The 18,302-nt window shown below is 41.6% G+C and overlaps 1 protein-coding gene across 2 annotated transcripts; it reads right to left on the bottom strand.

Annotated features, from left to right (window-relative positions):
• Positions 1 to 1,674: 1,674 nt before the first annotated feature.
• sfrp1a (secreted frizzled-related protein 1a) lies at positions 1,675 to 17,792 on the bottom strand. 2 transcript variants are annotated; one of them, XM_032578661.1, is made up of 3 exons: positions 16,583 to 17,096; positions 12,199 to 12,279; positions 1,675 to 2,857 (listed from the first exon to the last, which is right to left on the bottom strand). In XM_032578661.1, exons 1-3 carry the CDS (start codon positions 17,094 to 17,096, stop codon positions 2,532 to 2,534), a joined length of 921 nt encoding a protein of 306 aa, XP_032434552.1. In that variant the 3' UTR covers positions 1,675 to 2,531. The 2 variants fall into 2 exon arrangements, with proteins under 2 accessions (XP_032434552.1, XP_032434553.1); XM_032578662.1 differs by lacking the exon at positions 12,199 to 12,279 and having other exon boundaries at positions 16,583 to 17,792.
• Positions 17,793 to 18,302: the final 510 nt, after the last annotated feature.

Raw genomic sequence — 18,302 nt, 5'->3', positions numbered from 1 at the left:
CAATTGGGATTTATTGTTCAGGTTGTGACTGATACACACTTCCCTGTGCTGTTATTTCTGCCCAGAACACAATCTACTGTGAACTCAGTTCTGATGGATAAGGTGAGCTTAGCCGTTTGGCTAGCGGCTGGAGTCAGCTTGTTGATGGCAGTCTTGGGAAACTTGCAATTACAAGGTTTCTTCTGCAGAATTCACACAAAAAAAAAAACAGAATGGAGGTGTATTTCTTCAGTTGGGGCAAATGCAGTACAGTCACCTGTGTATTTTGGCTCCAGAGCTCCTGAGATATGGACTGGACCTTCACTCTGCCACCAGGAGGAAAGGGTTTCAGATAGCAAGGTGCGTGCTGGCCTCTCTGATGTTGCCCTCCTGAGCAACAGGGGAAAGAGACGACTACTTCCTTCTGCTGCTCAGTTTTGTAATCAGATGTTGGGTTTTCATTCAGTGAAACTCCTCCTCTTCCTGTTGAAACTGAAAGTAGGTTAAAGCAGTGCAATGTGGGATTAGTAGTTTTCTCAGTAGCCTCTTGTAGTCAGTTGTCACTGGGCAGGAGGTCCAACACATTAATTAGTTTATCTTAAGAGGTTCTTAAGTTTAAATTTGGTTTAGTTGATGCACTGTGAACACATTTTCGGTAAGCTGCCTTTCTTGCTGCCTCAAATAAAGAACATTGTGTTTACTATATTGTTAATCATTTAGAAGTCAATATTGAAAAAATAAACAAAACTGTAAAACTGCGATGTTAAGTGCGATGCAGTCAGAACTTTGGGTACACCTAACTTCTGTGCAGGTACATGTCAGATAAAAAGTTGCCCTGTTGCTGTGTGACCGTCTCATTTCTGTCATGACATGCTAACAGCTCAACTTCCAGGCAGCAGAGGCAATATTGAACAGTGATACATCCTGGATCCTGGATCAGTTGTTAGCAAGTACTGTTAATCCTCTGCATTTGATTAGGGGGAAAAAATTTCATTGTACTCATGGAAAATGTGTTTGAACCGTCACTTTGAAATTTGTTATGGTCTTTCAACATCCTTCCTCCAAACTGAACACCTTGGACTTATGTTTTGTTGTATTTACATTGAAAGCATCCATTTTCAGTTGGTGCTGTTCCAAGTGACAAATTGGGAAAACAATGAGTTCTGCTCACGTTGCACTTGTTAGCCAGGCTAGTAAATCTAGTGCTTTTTACATCTTGAAACTGGTCAAAGCAAAATGCTCACTAACAAGATATGTGTGTGCAACTCACATCAGCGATGGACAAAATGTAAATTAAAACATTGTTACTAAATTCATCGTTTTGGTACTGTGGCCAAAACGATTTTGCTGTTTGAGGGTTTTGAGGAGCGTTGGGTGGCTCTGCTGGTAGAGCATTCGCACCATGTGGAGAGGCTGTAGTCCTAACTCCGTTCTCCTGGATTCGATTCCTTGCCACGGGTCATTTGCTGCACGTCTACCCCTTCTCCCTCTGCTGATTTCCTGTCTGTTCCCAGCTCAATAAAGTCCACTAGAGCCTAAAACAAAAAATTTTAAAAAGAAGAAACCTCCAGTTTTCCAAGTAAGATTCTAAACACAACATGTTAGCATGTTTTCTACGACCGCATGTGAAAAATTGAAAAAGTTCAAGTTTCAATTGAGCTGTTTCAACAGAACAAGTCAGCATTATACAGTGAATTAATACTTTGTGACACTGTTTTATTTTTTCATATTTTATGTCAAATTTATATATGTACAGTATACGTAATGAGCAATACTGACATTCAAATATGAAAAAAGAAATTGTGCTAAAGTGGACCAGAAATGTCAAAGCAGAACAGACATAAACACCAAGTTTAGATACACTGTGCCAGATTTAGCATTTTAAACACACAGAAAAACACATGAATCGATACTAAAGAAGACTTCGCAATGTGCATCATAAAACCCAACAAAAAGCATGTCCTTAATGCTAACTGTGTTTCGCTCAGCTTGACATGTATTTATCATATAGAAGCAATATCTCATACTTTTTGTCACTGTCAAAGCTCAAGCACACACATCAAGGTTAAAACAATAAGTTCTCAAGACTCAAGAATAGGTTTTCTTGCCTCTTTTCAGGGTTAGCCGGCGTTAGCACATTGAAGCAGGAACATGCTAGCAAGGCCTATCCATAGCAACAATTATATAATGTTTGCTACTTTCAGCTACATACATCAAAATAAAATTGACATAACTTTATGTTTACCATAGAAAACTTGTAAGCAGAATTAATCTAACTCTTAGAAATACAAGCGTTTGGTCAGAAAAACCAACCCACCCTCTGACTCGGCAGTCTTTCCCCTTGACCTGAAGGGCTCACATTAAACTCACCTTTTGTCGTCATTCACCGCCGAGTTTATCCTAAACCGAACAGCGGACATTCTGAAGAATATGTGTAAAAATACAGAGATATGTAGGAATATAAACAGGACAACAGAAAGCAAAGTTTGGCGGTGCTTTTGCCAGTTCAAATGTAGAATGCAATTCAACCAGATTCAGGGGCTGCGGGTGTACTATTTAAAGACGTTGGTGAATTCAGGACATTGGTGGGTTTTCAGTGTCTTCATGGCCTTTTTGAACTCCGTGTTGGACTTGTCCCACTTGTGGATGCCTGTGAGGAGGTACTGCTTATCCACCTTCCGTCCCATGATTAGATACTGGTTCGCTATGTTGTCCAGCTGTTGGCATGGGCAGTCCGCGCCGTTCTTCAAGTACAACACCAGCTTTTTTAGGTCTTTCTTCTTCAGGTTCCCTTGTTTTATCAACTTCTTTCTTTTTTGCAGGATCACCTTGCGGTCCGCGTTTTCTCGTTTCACCTCCTTTATCTTGGCCTTGATAGCTGTGATGAAGACACATTGAGACAAAAACATAGATTGCTTTAAATCCAAACGTGAGGGGGAAGAACATTTTGTCTTAGCATATCCCTACCGCTTAAGGCATCAGGTTAGTGTTTAATATGCAGGAAAATAGAGATTTAAGGTTGTCTCCACACAGCAGGTCTTTATGACTAATTCCGATTTCCTGCTGAAATATTTTATTTTTTTTGCATGTTCGTTCATATAGGGTGATGTTTGTAAAGTTAAGACTTTACAAATAACAATTTGGGTTATTTAGCCTGTCAGAGAAAAATCTGAGGTTCATTTCTCAAGGTCAGATTTTCACAATGTTACACTTTCAGACTAAATCTCTAATTTGCCCACTAAATATTTAGCTCCAAACTAAATGTTAAGATTGCTAAAAAAGTACTCCAAACTAAATAAGTATTTAGCAAGCTAAATATTTAGTTTACACACTGAATTATATGCTGTCTAATATAGCATATAAAGTACTAAAAATTAATAATGATTACGCAAAAACAAACAATCTCAGTCGTCCGCTGAGCACCATCAGAAATCTTAAAACCAAAGTCTTTATCATATCTTCCATCTTCAAACCAGACGGATTCTGTCTCAATAAATCTGGACCAGAATGAATCACTTCAGCCACTTTTCGCTCTGTGACTCAGAAACGGGACTCCATGAACCAGCAGAACACGTTCAACGCCGACCCGATTATGACTTCATTACTGAGCATAATATCCATAACATGCTGTTGCCAAAAACATAGCTATATGGAAACAGTGAGATGCAAAACTTCCAAAAGTGTTGAAAATACATAAAAAAACAAGTTTTAAAAAAACAACTGTAATAATATACTGTACAAAATTACAACAAAAAACACTGTGCCGTTATCAGAAATAGAAATAGTATGGATCCAAAGGACATGCAACTGAGGAGGACAACTCTTTTTTTTTAATGTACATAATGAGCGTGTGTACTGAACTGAACACAAAATGACAGACTATTTTTAACACAGTACATCAGTGCAGTGCAGAAAAAACAAATGTGCAATACATGACTTCAGTCACCTTCTGCCTGTGATTTGCATTGATCATGACTATTTAGATTTTCAACATCCACGTTAATCCCAAAATAGAGGCGCAAAAATGCTGTGATACACTTCAAAACTTTGGTTTGACGCAACGCCCTAAACAGGAAACACACAATCGAGGACACACTCTGCACATCGTCTATGACAGTTTGACTGTTATCTTCAAAAACACAATTTCTGTTGACCCCTTTAACCAAAGCGATACGACTATATAATGTTTTTTGAGGATAAGACATCTGAAACTTTTAAATCAGCCTGTAATTATCCTGTAACCCCATTATAGGAGTTGGTAGATAACCCCCATTCTAAAATCTCACATCCTTACTCCAGTCAAAATGACAGTTAGAGGGAAGAAATCTCAATGGAACAAATGAAAAAGGACAGAAAATGAATAGCAGAAAAACCTGAATCCATGTTCACTACGAAATCTACAAAGACGGACACCAAAGCTTTTTGACACTGAAACATGCGAGAGAAACATTCTTTGAGTAAATCCTTTAAAATGCCAGCAATGCTTGTGCCTTGGGGATGACAGGTTTCCAAAACCTGCCATGTCTGTGGCATCTGAACGCCACTTTACCAGAACCTGCAATGGATTTGCTAACTTCTTTCCAGAGAAAATTCAAAAATTGCCAGGCGTCACGTTATGGCTCATTTTCCAGCAGGACAACGACCCAAAGCACATGGCCCAGATCTCAAAGGCTTCAGAACCACAGTGTGAGTCCTGGAGAGACCGAGCCAGAGTCCAGACTGGGATCTGACTGAATGTCTCTGGAGAGATCTGACCAATCCCATCCAACCTGATGGAGGTGGAAAAGAACTGCAGAGAAGAACGAAGCAAACTGCCTAAAGATAGGTGAGCTGAGCTGGAGGCTTCATGTTCAAAATGACTGCAAGATGGAACTGCTGCCACAGGTGAGTCAACAATGCATTAAACAACGGCTGGGAAGGCTCGCATAACTGTGATATGTTTTTAATAAACTTGCAAAACACTCAAAATTTTTTCCGTAGTTTCATAACGAGGTATTGGTGTGTAGAAAAAAGATTTTGTGGAAAGAGATTCATTTAATACAATACGGAATCATGCTGTAGCATAACCAAATGTGGAAAAAGTGAAGAGCTGTGAATACTTTCCAGGTGCACAATAAAACCCCACACACACCCTGAGGACACAAGACCAAGTCACAGCGCTACGGCTGGAAAAAAACAAACAAAAAAGAAATCATCTGACTTTGACATACAGTGCAAATAAAATAGATAAGTAAGAATAATTGTCTGCCTCCAGCAAAGAACTGAAGTGGTTAAAAATTAAACAGGTCTTTTTATTTTTCCCCAGTTTTAAAACATTACATCCCTTTTGACTTCCTAAACTCTCCTTTTCCACTTCTGTCTTCCATTACTAATTAAAGTAATAAAGTGCTTCTCTTTCCGTCCACTGAATTAATGGTGCGCATGTAAGGGATTAAAAGATTTATCCCCCTCGCTGTGAAAGGGCTTAGTGCTTTGTGGAATCAAACTGGACAGCACTCATAATTAGTGAGCCACGATGGAGACATCCTGGCCAATACCTGCAAGACGTTCATCCAGATAAGTCTTCCAGCACCTATAATCTCCTGAAGTTCGAACTTTCTTTGCCCTTGGTGTTGTCGGGGGGACCTGATCTTTTCAGCACGATCACATAGGAACAGTGAGATCTGGTCATTTCTTTGAAACGGACTCTGCTATTCCTCCAAAAGCTTGGTGTCAGTGGCACAAAATCCACCCTGGGTCCATTACGGAGCAAAATTGCTGCGTTAAAGCAAGTGGCTTTAACTACCCAGTAGTTAAATACAGTCATCTACGGGTAGCTTTAATTACTCAGTAGTTAAAGCTACTCAGTATCTTTAACTAGCTACTCAGTAGCAAATGAGTAAATAGACAAGATCCAAACCAGATGCCAAAGAACAAAACTACCAAATCTGATGGAACCATGAAGCAGGCAGCATGAAGTGGCTGCTCCGTGTCGTCTGCATCAGAAACTACGAAAGACCCAGGATCAAAAACGTAACTCAAACTGAAAACTGTCAAAAGCGAGTGCTGTCAAGAACAGTGATATTTCGCCTGTTCCCTAGCCTGGCCATTGCCTTGTTGTGCAACTCAGCTTGATTAAAATCTTGCTTCACAGACAGTCTGGGCTTCATCCCATTGACTTGGATTCCTCTGGTAGAAAGGAATCCATTGGCCAATCAGCGAACAGAAGGAGGGGTTGCTTCCAAATATTGAATGAACTTTAACAGCAATCTTTCTTTGCAGTAGAGGATGGTTGTTTTCAGCTCAAGCTATTTCCAGTCAAATGTTAGCAACTGGGTAACAATTGCTAACTTCAACAGAGTCCATGCCTCGGCAACCGTTTTTCCAACAGCCGAGACTCCAGACCCTGTGGATGAAGCAAAGCATAGGGCAAGGGGCTGGTTCCCAAAAATCCAACTAAAGCTGACATTTCGATCAAGACAATGTGGGGGGTCGCTAGCACTGGTAGCATGATCGACCTTGGAACTATGCTAGCTGAACTTCGGTCACATTATTCCAAGTTCAGTGAATTCAAAACCTAGCTGGGCACCAGAGATAACTGTCATGGTGAAATGACAAAGTCGGTCGCTGCTTTGCAGAAAAACCCTTACAGACGTACAGCAAAATATAGCCGCTAAAGTTCCATAACTGGAGGAAGCTGAAAACAGAATCACGTCAGCAGAGGAGCTACTGGAAAAGAGCACGACCGACCCTAACAACGCCACGACGGGAATACGGGCTTGTTAAATCGTGAATTGACTGTAATTAATGACACATGTTTAGTTCAGCTTCTCAAATAACATAACAAACTAAATGATCCACGTCTACACAGCAACACTAACAAACCTGGAGTCAGCCGTAGCTGTCATGCCAAGCCAGTAAGTGGCGCTGTGATTTTAGCATGTGCATGAACGCACATGCACTTTTGACCCTTAGCTTCCACCCCGCTATCTTTCATCACATCGTAAACAATAACCTGTCTCTGTCTCCCAGGAACGAAGTGCTCACATAACACACATATTTTTTCTTATCAGAAATTGTGCTAACTTGAACAGGTTAAGTAACACAGTGCATAGCCGCCGTTGTGTTTGTTGTTATCTGCCGAGGCGTAATCTGTGCGTCCTGTGCATGTGCACTTCCAAACCTTCACACCTCCACAGTGGGATGTCCCAGAAAAGTTACTACAGTCACTGGTTTTGTAAACCTTGTCAACCTTGATACCCAACTGACATACACTATCCAAGCTGTCACAAAAATCTGGGCGGCAACCAGACCTCTGGAGAGACCTCTAACGGACGTTGGAGGCCGGAGCAACTACCAAATTTATTTCATTCATGCAGTCGCAGAGTGTAGAGTGGACCATAATGCATTGCTGCTCAAGTAATTAGGTTTTACTGCTTCAGGACCTGGATGACTGATTGTAATTAGTAGAACCTTAAGCTCAACTGTGCGCGGGTTTTGTAGCAGGATAAAGATCCATTTTACACAAGCAAGTTCACACCTGATTTGCTAAAAAATAAAAAAATTTTTTTAAAAATCAAGAAGTCAAATACTTTTTCATGGCACCGTACATAATAAATCTAAATCAAGACCTGCTAGCCTCCAGACATGTTTACCCAAATCACTGTTTGCAGTGAATGACGAGAGTTCACGTGATGCAAGGCTACAAGTTCAGCTCTCGCCAGACTTCAACAAGCCCTTTCTCTCTGCTACACTTTCCAATGTCTACAAATGTAAAAACAAGAGGTACATTTGAGCAAAAGTTCAATTTAGTAGAGTTTCCAGCTCCATTTTGTCTTGACATGCTCAGCTAAGCAATTTAAGGCACTAAAGATTCTGGAGTTGGTGTCGTAATCTTTGTTTAGTTGTTTGCTTCAGGAAATTACTGAAATTCTATCGGACGTATTTGCTGCTAATGTGCTAATGACGTGCTAATGTCACTTGTCTGTTACGATATGAACTTTTTTTTTTTTGTTTCGTTTTATCGGCTGATCAACAAAACACACGCGTCTGTTTGGACAGAAATTATGGAGAGATGTCAGAAAACTCAGTGAGTGCCCATCTGCAAAACAATAACTTCCAAAACAATGCAACCTCTTCATCAACTCAACAAGAACTGCACCCCTGATGAAAAAAAAAATATATATATACACCAGACTAATTCACTCTTAGCTTTAAATCTATGTTGCTCTTCTGGGAAAAGACAATTGCGCAATTACTTGGAAGTGTGAAGAGAGCAGCAGCATCCTACTTGACATTTACCTCAGCTAAGAGGAACACGTCTTTCCCAGCTTCCAGTAAATGAGGTTTAAAGAGAACCAAAAAAAGAAAAACATACTCTCTCGCTGCCAGGTCGTGAATATTTTACACACGATTGGTTCGTGCCGCTTAACAGAGGCTCTGGTGCGAGTCGCTGATTCGTTTCTCGACCCTCCCTGCGGTTTTCCCGGCCGAACGATCCAACGGGGACGAGGAGCAACATCCTGTCCATCTATCATGTCTGCTTTTGCGTTTTCCCCCTCGACAACAAAGATCAGGCAAACACGCCCGTAACCGGGATGCAGAAAACCCCCCCGGATCCTAAAAACACACTTTTTACCCACTAAACACTGAAGAGTCAAGTTGAAACCAGCAGAATGGAATCCGGATGATGGCCTTATCTGTTGGGGGGGAGGGGGGGGGGGGGGGGGGGGGGGTAAAGTGTTTCGTGATTAGAGCCAGGCTTTTTCCACCAGTGTGTTTTCTTTTCTACTCAAAGACAAGACACTAACCCGTGTTTGGCCTCAGGTATCCCAAGGTATATTTATAGCTGCAGTTTTCTCTTTGGTCTGAAACCTAACTCTTCTGAAAGAAAGAAAAAAAATACAAAAATCGTTTTTTATGTATATTCTTCTCGTGTCAGACTCTCTCTCTTTTTTTGGTCTTAATAAAGTTAAATTGAACTAGAGGCAAAAATCTGATGCTTTGCAGAAATGATGACCCCCCCCCCGTTACACACACATTCACTTAAAGCGGTGTATCAACTTCAGCCTGACAGTAAATCTGCCTGTGTATCCTCACTTGTCAGCTGGTTAGGGGACTTATTGCAAGCAAGCAAAACAACATTTGTCTTCAACAGACATGAAACGAGCCAAAAATGCCCCCGCCTCTCCTTCTCCCATCCACCACTCGCCCCGCTCTCCTCCTGGCAAATGAGGACACACAGAAAAAGAAAGAAAAAAAAAAAAAGGCGAGTCCCATCACCGCAACATAAACACCGAGGCAGTTCGTTAAAACAAACGTAACCTTAAACTCCTCTCGAGAACCGCTGGAAAGTCTGGTTCCAATGTGCGTCCGGGCGGGCTGTGCTCGCTCGGCATGGCACCCGGCTCTCAGGGCGCCACGGCTCCAGGCTCCACTAATAAGTAAAGGACCAGGCGCTTCTGTGTCTCATGTACGCCGCTCGCATGTATTGCTGGAGTCCCCTCGAGATGCAGTCCCAGTGGGTGTTTACGGTGAACTCTGCAGCAGTAGTTTGTTTGTACTTTGTCTTTTTTTGGGGGGGGAAGGGTTGCTTGGTTTGCCACAAGCATTTCAATGTGCAGGTACATGCAAGGTGTGACATTTTAAATATCTCTGTTGAGAAACCGACTGGGTTACCAAGGTTACACTCTTATAAATACCCACTGCAGCCAGCTATGTTCCTTCCTCGCTTGCTTTTTTTGGGTTTGTTGTTTATTGGACATTTTCCATTCAAGTCGGACTGAAAACACTCTGCTAGACATCTCACAAAGTTCCCTCAGTAACAATGGGCAGATTTTTCTGTCCCGTTTTTCCTAACTAGAAAGTGACCAATAGAGTGTGTAGGTGGTTTTGAAGGGTTATTAAGCCCTCGAAATGTTGCAACTGCAATTAAGCACGAATGGAAGTTTAACAGCGAAAGGTTTGACGTTTTTCAGATGAGGTTCGGTGAAAAGTCCAACTTTTGTAGAAAACGGGAAACAATCAGTTGAGACGTGACAGGCTCACAGCGGCTCAGGTAGAGCCCTTATTTTAGCTGATGTTAGCAATTTAAACACAATTCAAACTGGAGCTATGGGACATAACACCTCACTGTCTGATATCAGCCATCTATGCTTTCACAAGAGACTGATGTTTGGATGCACGTTCCTCAGCAGAACAATTTCCCCATTGCTATGCAAACAAACACTGGATGAGACGACCTCATCAGCTGGATGTGCGTGTAAGGAGAGTTACCCAACAACAGAACCCGGACAGCTACAAAACTGTCAAGATGCAAAAACTCCTCTGCAAGCGTTAGGGCAGACTGACACGAGGCAGACTCAACAAACAGAGGTTTGATAGCAAAGCAAAGCTGCTTGAGACCTCGAGAGACCCTTTTTTCTTTTTTGAAAATATGTGCATTAGATGCCTGTTTAAATACATATAAATCCCAAATTATTTATTCTGCTGATAGATTGAGATATTCTATTTTTGTATGCACAATATTTTTTTTTTCTGATAAGAAAAGATGCAAAGAAAAAATACAGGATGTATAATAGAAAAAAAACAACCTATTATACATCTACATTATTATATGAAATATTATATATTTACATTTTATCAAAACAAATTGCAGGTCAAAAACTCTTTATGCTGTGTTTAAAGATTAATGGAAAGGCCTTTGATGACCTTTCAGAAACGAAACCATTCTTAGAAATTTCTAGTCAGTTCTTTGATTCATCTGGTATTTTTGGCCATTTATCTGTTGTTATAAATCTTTTGTCTTGGAGGTTGGAAGACCATGTCTGGTTGCTCAACTTCAAACATTAATATTATTTCCAATCAAAAGAGTACTTTAAATCTCCGTCTGTCATGGAAATATATAATTCCAGGCTTCACTGTAAAGTATTGGAAAGACACGTATATTTTCAGTCTGAGTGGTTTAATCGCTCTGACCAGCTAAAAAGAGGGACCAGTTTGACTTCTTGTAAACTTTCCTCCGCTGAGGATTTCTTCACTTTTGTAAAATCTGACTGCACTCTGACACTTGTCTGCTTTATGTAGAGGAGCCATTACATTCACTGAACTTCTCTTCAAAAATATCTGGACTATCCCTTTAAAGTAGCAGTGGTCAGAGCTTTCATTTGTCGTTGGTGGAAAAGCTAACTGCTAAATAGCTCACAACAGGCTACGCTAGCTGCAGAGAACAAAGGGGGGCTAGCGAACGTGGTTCTGCTCTGTTAGCACTGGGAGACGGCAGAGGAGCTTGATTTTTTCTCAGATTATATGTCTCATAGTATGCCGTCACAACATAGTGACTGTTTCAACAAATACGTAAAACAATATATATGGATTTTTCTTTAATAAAACTTACATAATGCAGCTTTAATACAGAAACATACTGCAACTAACAATATTAATATGTTATTTTTGAAATGCTGCACTTCTGTCCCTTTCTTTGTTTTACTTGACCAAAACGGCATCACTGGATTAAATCTGACGCTTAAATATCGTGGGTGACTTAAACTAATTCTTTCCAAGTACAGGGTAAGAATTAGCAGCCGATGTTTCAACAAACTTTTACCAGACAAATATGTTAAGAAAAAATTATTTGTTAGCCAACAGAAAGGGCAAAATCACCAGTTCGATAAGGACCCTGTTCAGGAATTTTATGAACTTTTGCGTAAATTTCTAGTAAAAAGTGTCACCCTGGTACATTTTACTCATTAGCTTTTTATTGGCTAACAAAGTCCTTTTTTTAAATTAGGACTCGTAAAACACGCCACAGTAAAATAAATGGAAAACGCATTTAGAAATGACTATTGAATTCAGTGTTTTCAGGAGATTACTTCTCGTCATGTTTAACATTCTGTACAGTTTGTCACAGCTGACCGTCCACCATATGGAAAAGTTCACCTGTAACACGAACCGGCCCAGACGGCAGAGCACACATCCAGCTTTACTACTGCCACATAACGGCTCCAACGACCCTAAATTCATTAGTCAAATGACCTCGTCCTCCACCAAGGCCTGAACACAGATAACTCACATTTAACTGACGGGCAAAGTCTGATGAAACGTCTGCAACTATAAGCGTTGAGAGCTTCACTTCGAATATTTGCGCAATCATAGAAATAATCTAAATAAAACCCACTGAACCATTTAATCATTGCCAAGGTGGAGAAGGACGTCTTTAGTGAATGTCTGCGGGACGCTTACCAAACTCGCTGGCACACATGTGCTCCAACATGGTGTCTGTTTTCATTTCATTGCCACATGGAGGACAGACGGAAGAGGGGCCTGGGAAGGAAAACAAAAAAATAAATAGATAAATGGAAATATAATGAATAAAGCTGGTGAAATGTCAGAAATTGATTAGTCACAAATTAGCATAACCCATCTGAAAGAACTAAAACTCCTGTGATTTTTGGATTCCAAATTTCCACGTCTCTCTCTCTCTCTCTCTATGCAAACATCTCGTCTTGTTCTTGTTGTCACTCAACTTGTTTCTTTAGCTTCACGTGTCCTGGCGACCTGACCTCACAGAAGAATGTCCTCCGCTTTTACGGCCAGCTGTAACTAAGTGCGGCAGTAAACGCTCCGCTTCACTTTCTACGCAGCTTTCGCAGCGAGCCTCCTCGACGGTAACATTGTTCCATGTGGAAAACAACTACAAAGATCTGAGAAATGCATGAAAAAAAAAAAAAAGAAGAAATAGTATTGATATTCAGTTACAGCTTACCGGAATGGTCAGAAATTCCAAGAAATGGTAGCTCATGGAGAACAACAAAGGAAGCCAACATAGGTTTAGCCAAAAAGTTCTGACTGGAGGCATATCTGCAAATACTTTACTACCACAGTTTAATTTTTATAATAGTGCAAACGAAAGCTTTGTGCCAAACAGCTGAGCCTACTTTTCCGAAGTTGGACCTTTTTTTTGGTCCCGGTTTGTGGAATCCTGCAGCACTGACCTTTAACAGATCCTGGTATCTCAGTGTTGACTCAGATCAATCAAAAGATAGGGGCAGGTAAGGTGGAAACTAATAGCCTCTTTTAGTTGCCAGATGTCAGTTACACATGTTTAACGAAGGCTTGTGAAAGTAACACCCAAGGCGCAAAGTGCTTGGTGCGAAGTAGACTCTGTTTTCAGAGTCACTGGATCTTTTGTCTGTCTGTACCCTTTAAGTTCATTAACACCAGACTACTGCATGGAAACCTCTGTTAACATTCAGTAATGGCCGAGGAGATCAATCTGCATTTGTTCTGCCTTTATCCACCTCAGCATTAGATACTGGCCCTTTCTGAGCCATTACTGATAACAGAAGACACAAAAAACTTTGAGTTGATTAGCTTTAAAGGGGCGGTATTATGCATTTATGCAGGTCAATCAAATAACTGCTACCTTCAGTTGTTATAAAAATCTTTATATTTATAAAATATGACTTAAAAGAAGCTTGACTTCACAATTTAACACCTTGCAATTGGGCCTCTGCCTCTTTAAAAAACTCTTCATCTTTCTGAAATTCCGCCCGCAGAAAGTCGTCACAACATGGCTCCTCTCTTAACCCTTCAGCGGTGTTTCTACCAGCGACGCACTGAGAAGTAGCTCCTATAATGAGCTCGGCTGATGCGCAGTTCCATCGGGTGTTTGCTAATTGCTGCTGGCTAGTCTGAAGGAGCTGAGTGAGGGAGTCGCAAGGGAGGGCTACTTTGAAACGGTGGTGCTTGGTCTCACCGAGTGTTTGTCACAGCTGAACGGTTGCCACGGGAGATTGAAGGACTTCTCAAACATGGACAAAAGAATCAAGGCGACACTCCAGGTATGTTTTTGATGGGGGGAATAACAATACAACATGATGTAAAGCTAAAAAATAAATCAAAATAAATCAATACTGCCCCTTTAAGAAGCTTGCGTGAAATCACAGTCTTAGTTTATGCTTCGAGTTGACAAGTGACAGCAGGTGGTGTCTGGGGAGGACAGAGCTTGTGTGGTCCCCAACCTCAACCTGCAAATGCAAACTTTTACCAAAAATCCGCCTAAGTCCCTCTATGCCACTCTTGGAGTAGGTACCCCCCCCTGACCCCCCAAAAAACTGTTAAATGTTAACACACACAGAAACATTAAACTGCTCTGAGCTCTGTCTAGGTTATGTATTTAAGCGTAATGTGTTCAGTAAAATAAAATAATAATAATAATAATAATAAAACGTCTCTGAAAGCTGCATTTACACCTCCAGGTGGCAGTAAAAGTAAGTTGATGATGTGGTGATGGAAGGTCACACTGTGTAGCGCTTAATGTGAATGAATCAGTTGTGCTTTCTCCTCTCCCTCCTCTGTGCAGTTCGTTAAAGTGCCCAGCGCCGACGCTGCTGGCACAGCAGCCCACCTCCCAAACCTCAAGTATTTAGAACCGGTCCAAGCTTGATCCTTTAAGAAACTGTGTTTTGTTTGTTTGTGGGTTTGTTGTCTTTTTTTTTTGTTTGGTTTTGTTTTGTTTGACAACATATAGTTTTGTCCTGGACAACCTGAGCTTAGCCCATCTGATTCTGACAGGACGCATGAAGTGACGGTGGAATGCGTCCTCGGTAGCGCTGCTGGAATCCGCCCGCAGCCAGGATTGCGGCTCGCAGTATTCCGACCCGACTGTCTTTCAGCTTTTCATCCCTCATCGGATTCAATGTGCTTGTCAGACAACGAGCATTAATACATGCAGGTACTGGCTTTTTTGTTGCAGCTGGACTACCTCCCAGCATTGTCCTCCAAAACTCGGCAAACACCTTAAAATAATCGCTACCATCTGGAGTTCCTCCCCCACCTCACCCCTCCATTACCCCCCCCCCCCCCAATATTTTGTGATCATTCAAAGTCGACAGCAGGCAGCTTCACATTCACACTAAAGGGAGTGCTTAGGTAGCCGATTATGATGAAAATAAACTATTCACCTTTAGTTTTAACAGTTCTTTGGGCGGATGGGGGGGGATGGAGGAGGTTAAAAGGGAGCAGATTTGGCTTTTCACAGCTCCGTTTTCTCTTCCAAAAGGTGTTATTTGGTTTCTTTGTGTGGGGTTTGCATGTGCAAATACACCGTTACCCCTAAAACAACATTCCCAAGCTCATTTAAGAGTGTTACGAGGGTTAGGAAGGTGTTGACTTTTGCACAACAGCAAAAGTGCCTGGGATTTGTTTTCTATATCAGGTAAGAAGCTTACGTTTGGTACCTAATTTATTTTTTTATTTTTATTTTTGCTGGAGAGCAAAATCCTACATTGTTTTATTATACCGAACATGAAAATAAAGCCAGACGTATGTCAGTATGTTCCATTTTCTAAGGCGCCTCTGAATGAATGTACACTGTTCTGCTGGTAACCCTTGTATTTCTGTTACAACATAAAGAATTTGAGGCATTAAAAGGAATTCCTGATTATTTTACAAACATAAAAAGCTGCTTATTAAATGTAAACATCTAAAAAGCGTTGTAGAGGACGGATCTAAGCGTCATTGTATTGTCACTGCACATGTTAACCGTTTGTCCCCATTATGGTTGTTTTTCTTACAGTCTGGTTTTGTAGATGTGACGCCTGCTGCAGATTTCTAATAAACGTCGGAACTATGAACTAACTTGTGGCCTTTGTTTCTATGAGTGAAATTCAGTCTTCGTCCAGACTGCACTAAAACTGCAGAATTTACAAGGGAAACTCACCGATTCCTTGACAAAATGATCAAAGTTTCATGCAGTATTAATAACAGAATTAACAGAGATGTATTTCTTGGTCCAACTTTCAATCTACTTTCTAGACAACAGATTTCTTGACTGATTTAGAGCCGAAGTTCCAGTTCCTCATCCAAACAGCATTAACATTTCGGACTGAAGATCGAAAAGAAAAATCGTCTCTTTTTTTTATTGTTTTCTCATTATTTACGTTGCCATAGCAGCAGATATTATAGTAATGCTCCTCTGTAATTTCTTTCAGACCTTTATAGACAGAGGGATGATGTTGATGAATGTGCAGGTAAATGGTGTAAAAACTCTAACTTCTCCCAATTCTTAGGATTTGAAATGGGTTTTTTTTTTATCTGTCGCCATGACAGCAGAAATCTATTTTTATCAAAAGTGTTGGTTCATTTGCAAATCCCACATAATACTGAACCTCCTTCAACTAACAATACATGCCAAGAATTCAACTTAAAAATATAGGTCTTTATTAGCATCGTATCTAGCGTTTTTTTTTTTTTGTTTTTTTTTGTTTTTTTTTTACTATCTGGTAATAACAGGAATGACGGAAATAGTTAACTGTTTTTTTTTTATCACTTTTTTGGAACTCGTATAAATAATTCATTGATTCACTTATGAATATGTTAAACTTAGCTATCATCTCCAGCCGTCGCCGACGTGAAGAACTAACCCTTAGTGTCGTCACCTTTCTGTCAAAAAACGACTAAAAACAAAAAAAAAAAAACATAAGCCATTATTTTTGGAAGCCGATGATATTACATCCACATCAAAACTACCAGTAATAATCTGCTTTTTAATTAATTCATTATTATTATTATTATTATTATTATTATTATTACTATTATTAGGAGTGTCGGGACGTGTCGTTACCTGTAGTCTCGGGGGCATCGGTGACGTTGGGCGCCATGGTAATGCACACGTCATGATCGGGAAACTTGTCGCAGATGAGCATCTCCGGCCACGGGTAGCCGAACGCCTCCATGATCGGGGTGCAGCCGTCCCGCACCGCCTCGCACAGCTTCCGGCACGGGTAGATGGGGCGATCCAGGCACACGGGTGCGAAGAGCGAGCAGAGGAAGACCTGCGTGCCCGGGTGGCACCTCTTGTGCACCAGCGGCACCCAGCTGCTGGCCTGCTGCTTCACCTCCCCCATCGTTTCGTGCTCCAGCAGGTTGGGCAGCAGCATCTCGGCGTAGCCCACGCCGTGGCAGAGCCGCAGGTCCTCCGGGATCCCCACGCACTGGGGGGACTTGCCGTAGATGGGCCTCGAAGAAAAATCCACCTTCCAAGTCACGTACTCGTACTCCGACGCTCTGCACGCCGACATGAACGCCACCGTCACGACCATCCCGATCGTTCTCCAGAGAGCAGGAACGGACCTCATGTTTGTTGTTGTTGTTTGTTGTTGTTTTCGAGTCCTACCCGCGGCGTTCACTTTATCAGGGGGGACTCGGAAGGCGAGTGCGGAGGAAGCCTCTCCAACTTTGCTCTGCCGCCCTGTGCGTCTGCGTCCGGCTTCAGCGAAAGTTGGACGAGCTGAAGCCCCAGCGCGCGCTGAGGGTGGAAACAAGAGGGGATTGTAAAGCGCAGCCCCCCCTCCCCGACCAATCACAGCGCGTCTGCGCCTTTTGCTTCTCTGCTGTCAGTCAAAGGTTTTAATTACCCCCAGAGTAAAACACAGCAGGAGCCTGTTTTACCCCCCTCCCCTTCAGTCCTGCCGCGCGCTTCCATTTTCGGCGCTGTTGATGCTTAGAGGGAGGAAATGAATACGTGGTTTTAAAGGCTTTACAAATCAGACTACTTGTTTATTTCAAAGCCCTCTTCTTGCCGCAATTACAGCTGCGAGTCTTTTGCAGGATGTACCGGCTTGTTACATCCTGCTACATCCTGTTACAAGGCGAGCGTCTCAACGGCAGGTTTTAGGTCCTGCTGTCGATTCGCAATTGGATTTGTGCTCCGGATTGGACTTTGACTATGCCACTCCAGTGCGTGAATTCAGCCCTGTCATGGCCAGACAGTTCAGGGAAATTTCAAAACGTATGAAACGACATAAAAAATACATAGACGATGTTAGAAATAGAAATAGACAAAACAAAGAGAGAGAGAGAGAGAGAGAGAGAGAGAGAGAGAGAGAGAGAGAGAGAGAGAGAGAAAGAGAAAGAAATCGTAACTCACAAATTCAGGGACCTGGTGCCTGTGGGTATAAAGGAGTTCTTTCATCTGTTGCTTTTAATCCCAGGAACCCAAACCTCCGGCCAGAGGGAAGAAACTGGACCTCCTTATTTAAAGGATTGTCTGGAGAAAGTCTAATACCAGAAATAAAAATCTCATGAAAGGGAGGCTGTGCTATTCCAGTTGTCTTGTTTGCCTCGGTAGTACATTTTGTTTACTCAGTTTTTATTCTGAACACTTCAGTTTCTTAGGGTTCTTTTGCACGTCTTCAGTGATTTTGTGTGTGTGTGTGTGTGTGTTTGTCTTATTCCACTTACCTTCCCATCATCAGTTCTGAGGAACGCCAGCTCTCCATGATGCTGCTGCCTTCCTGTCTCATGGTGGTGATGATGTCAGCCTAGTGTTTGCTTCCAACCAC

This window comes from Xiphophorus hellerii, chromosome 12, assembly GCF_003331165.1.
Source record: "Xiphophorus hellerii strain 12219 chromosome 12, Xiphophorus_hellerii-4.1, whole genome shotgun sequence".
Lineage (NCBI taxonomy): Eukaryota > Metazoa > Chordata > Actinopteri > Cyprinodontiformes > Poeciliidae > Xiphophorus > Xiphophorus hellerii.
The sequence above is the reverse complement of the archived record's forward strand: the minus strand, read 5'-3'. Positions and strand labels throughout refer to the sequence as shown.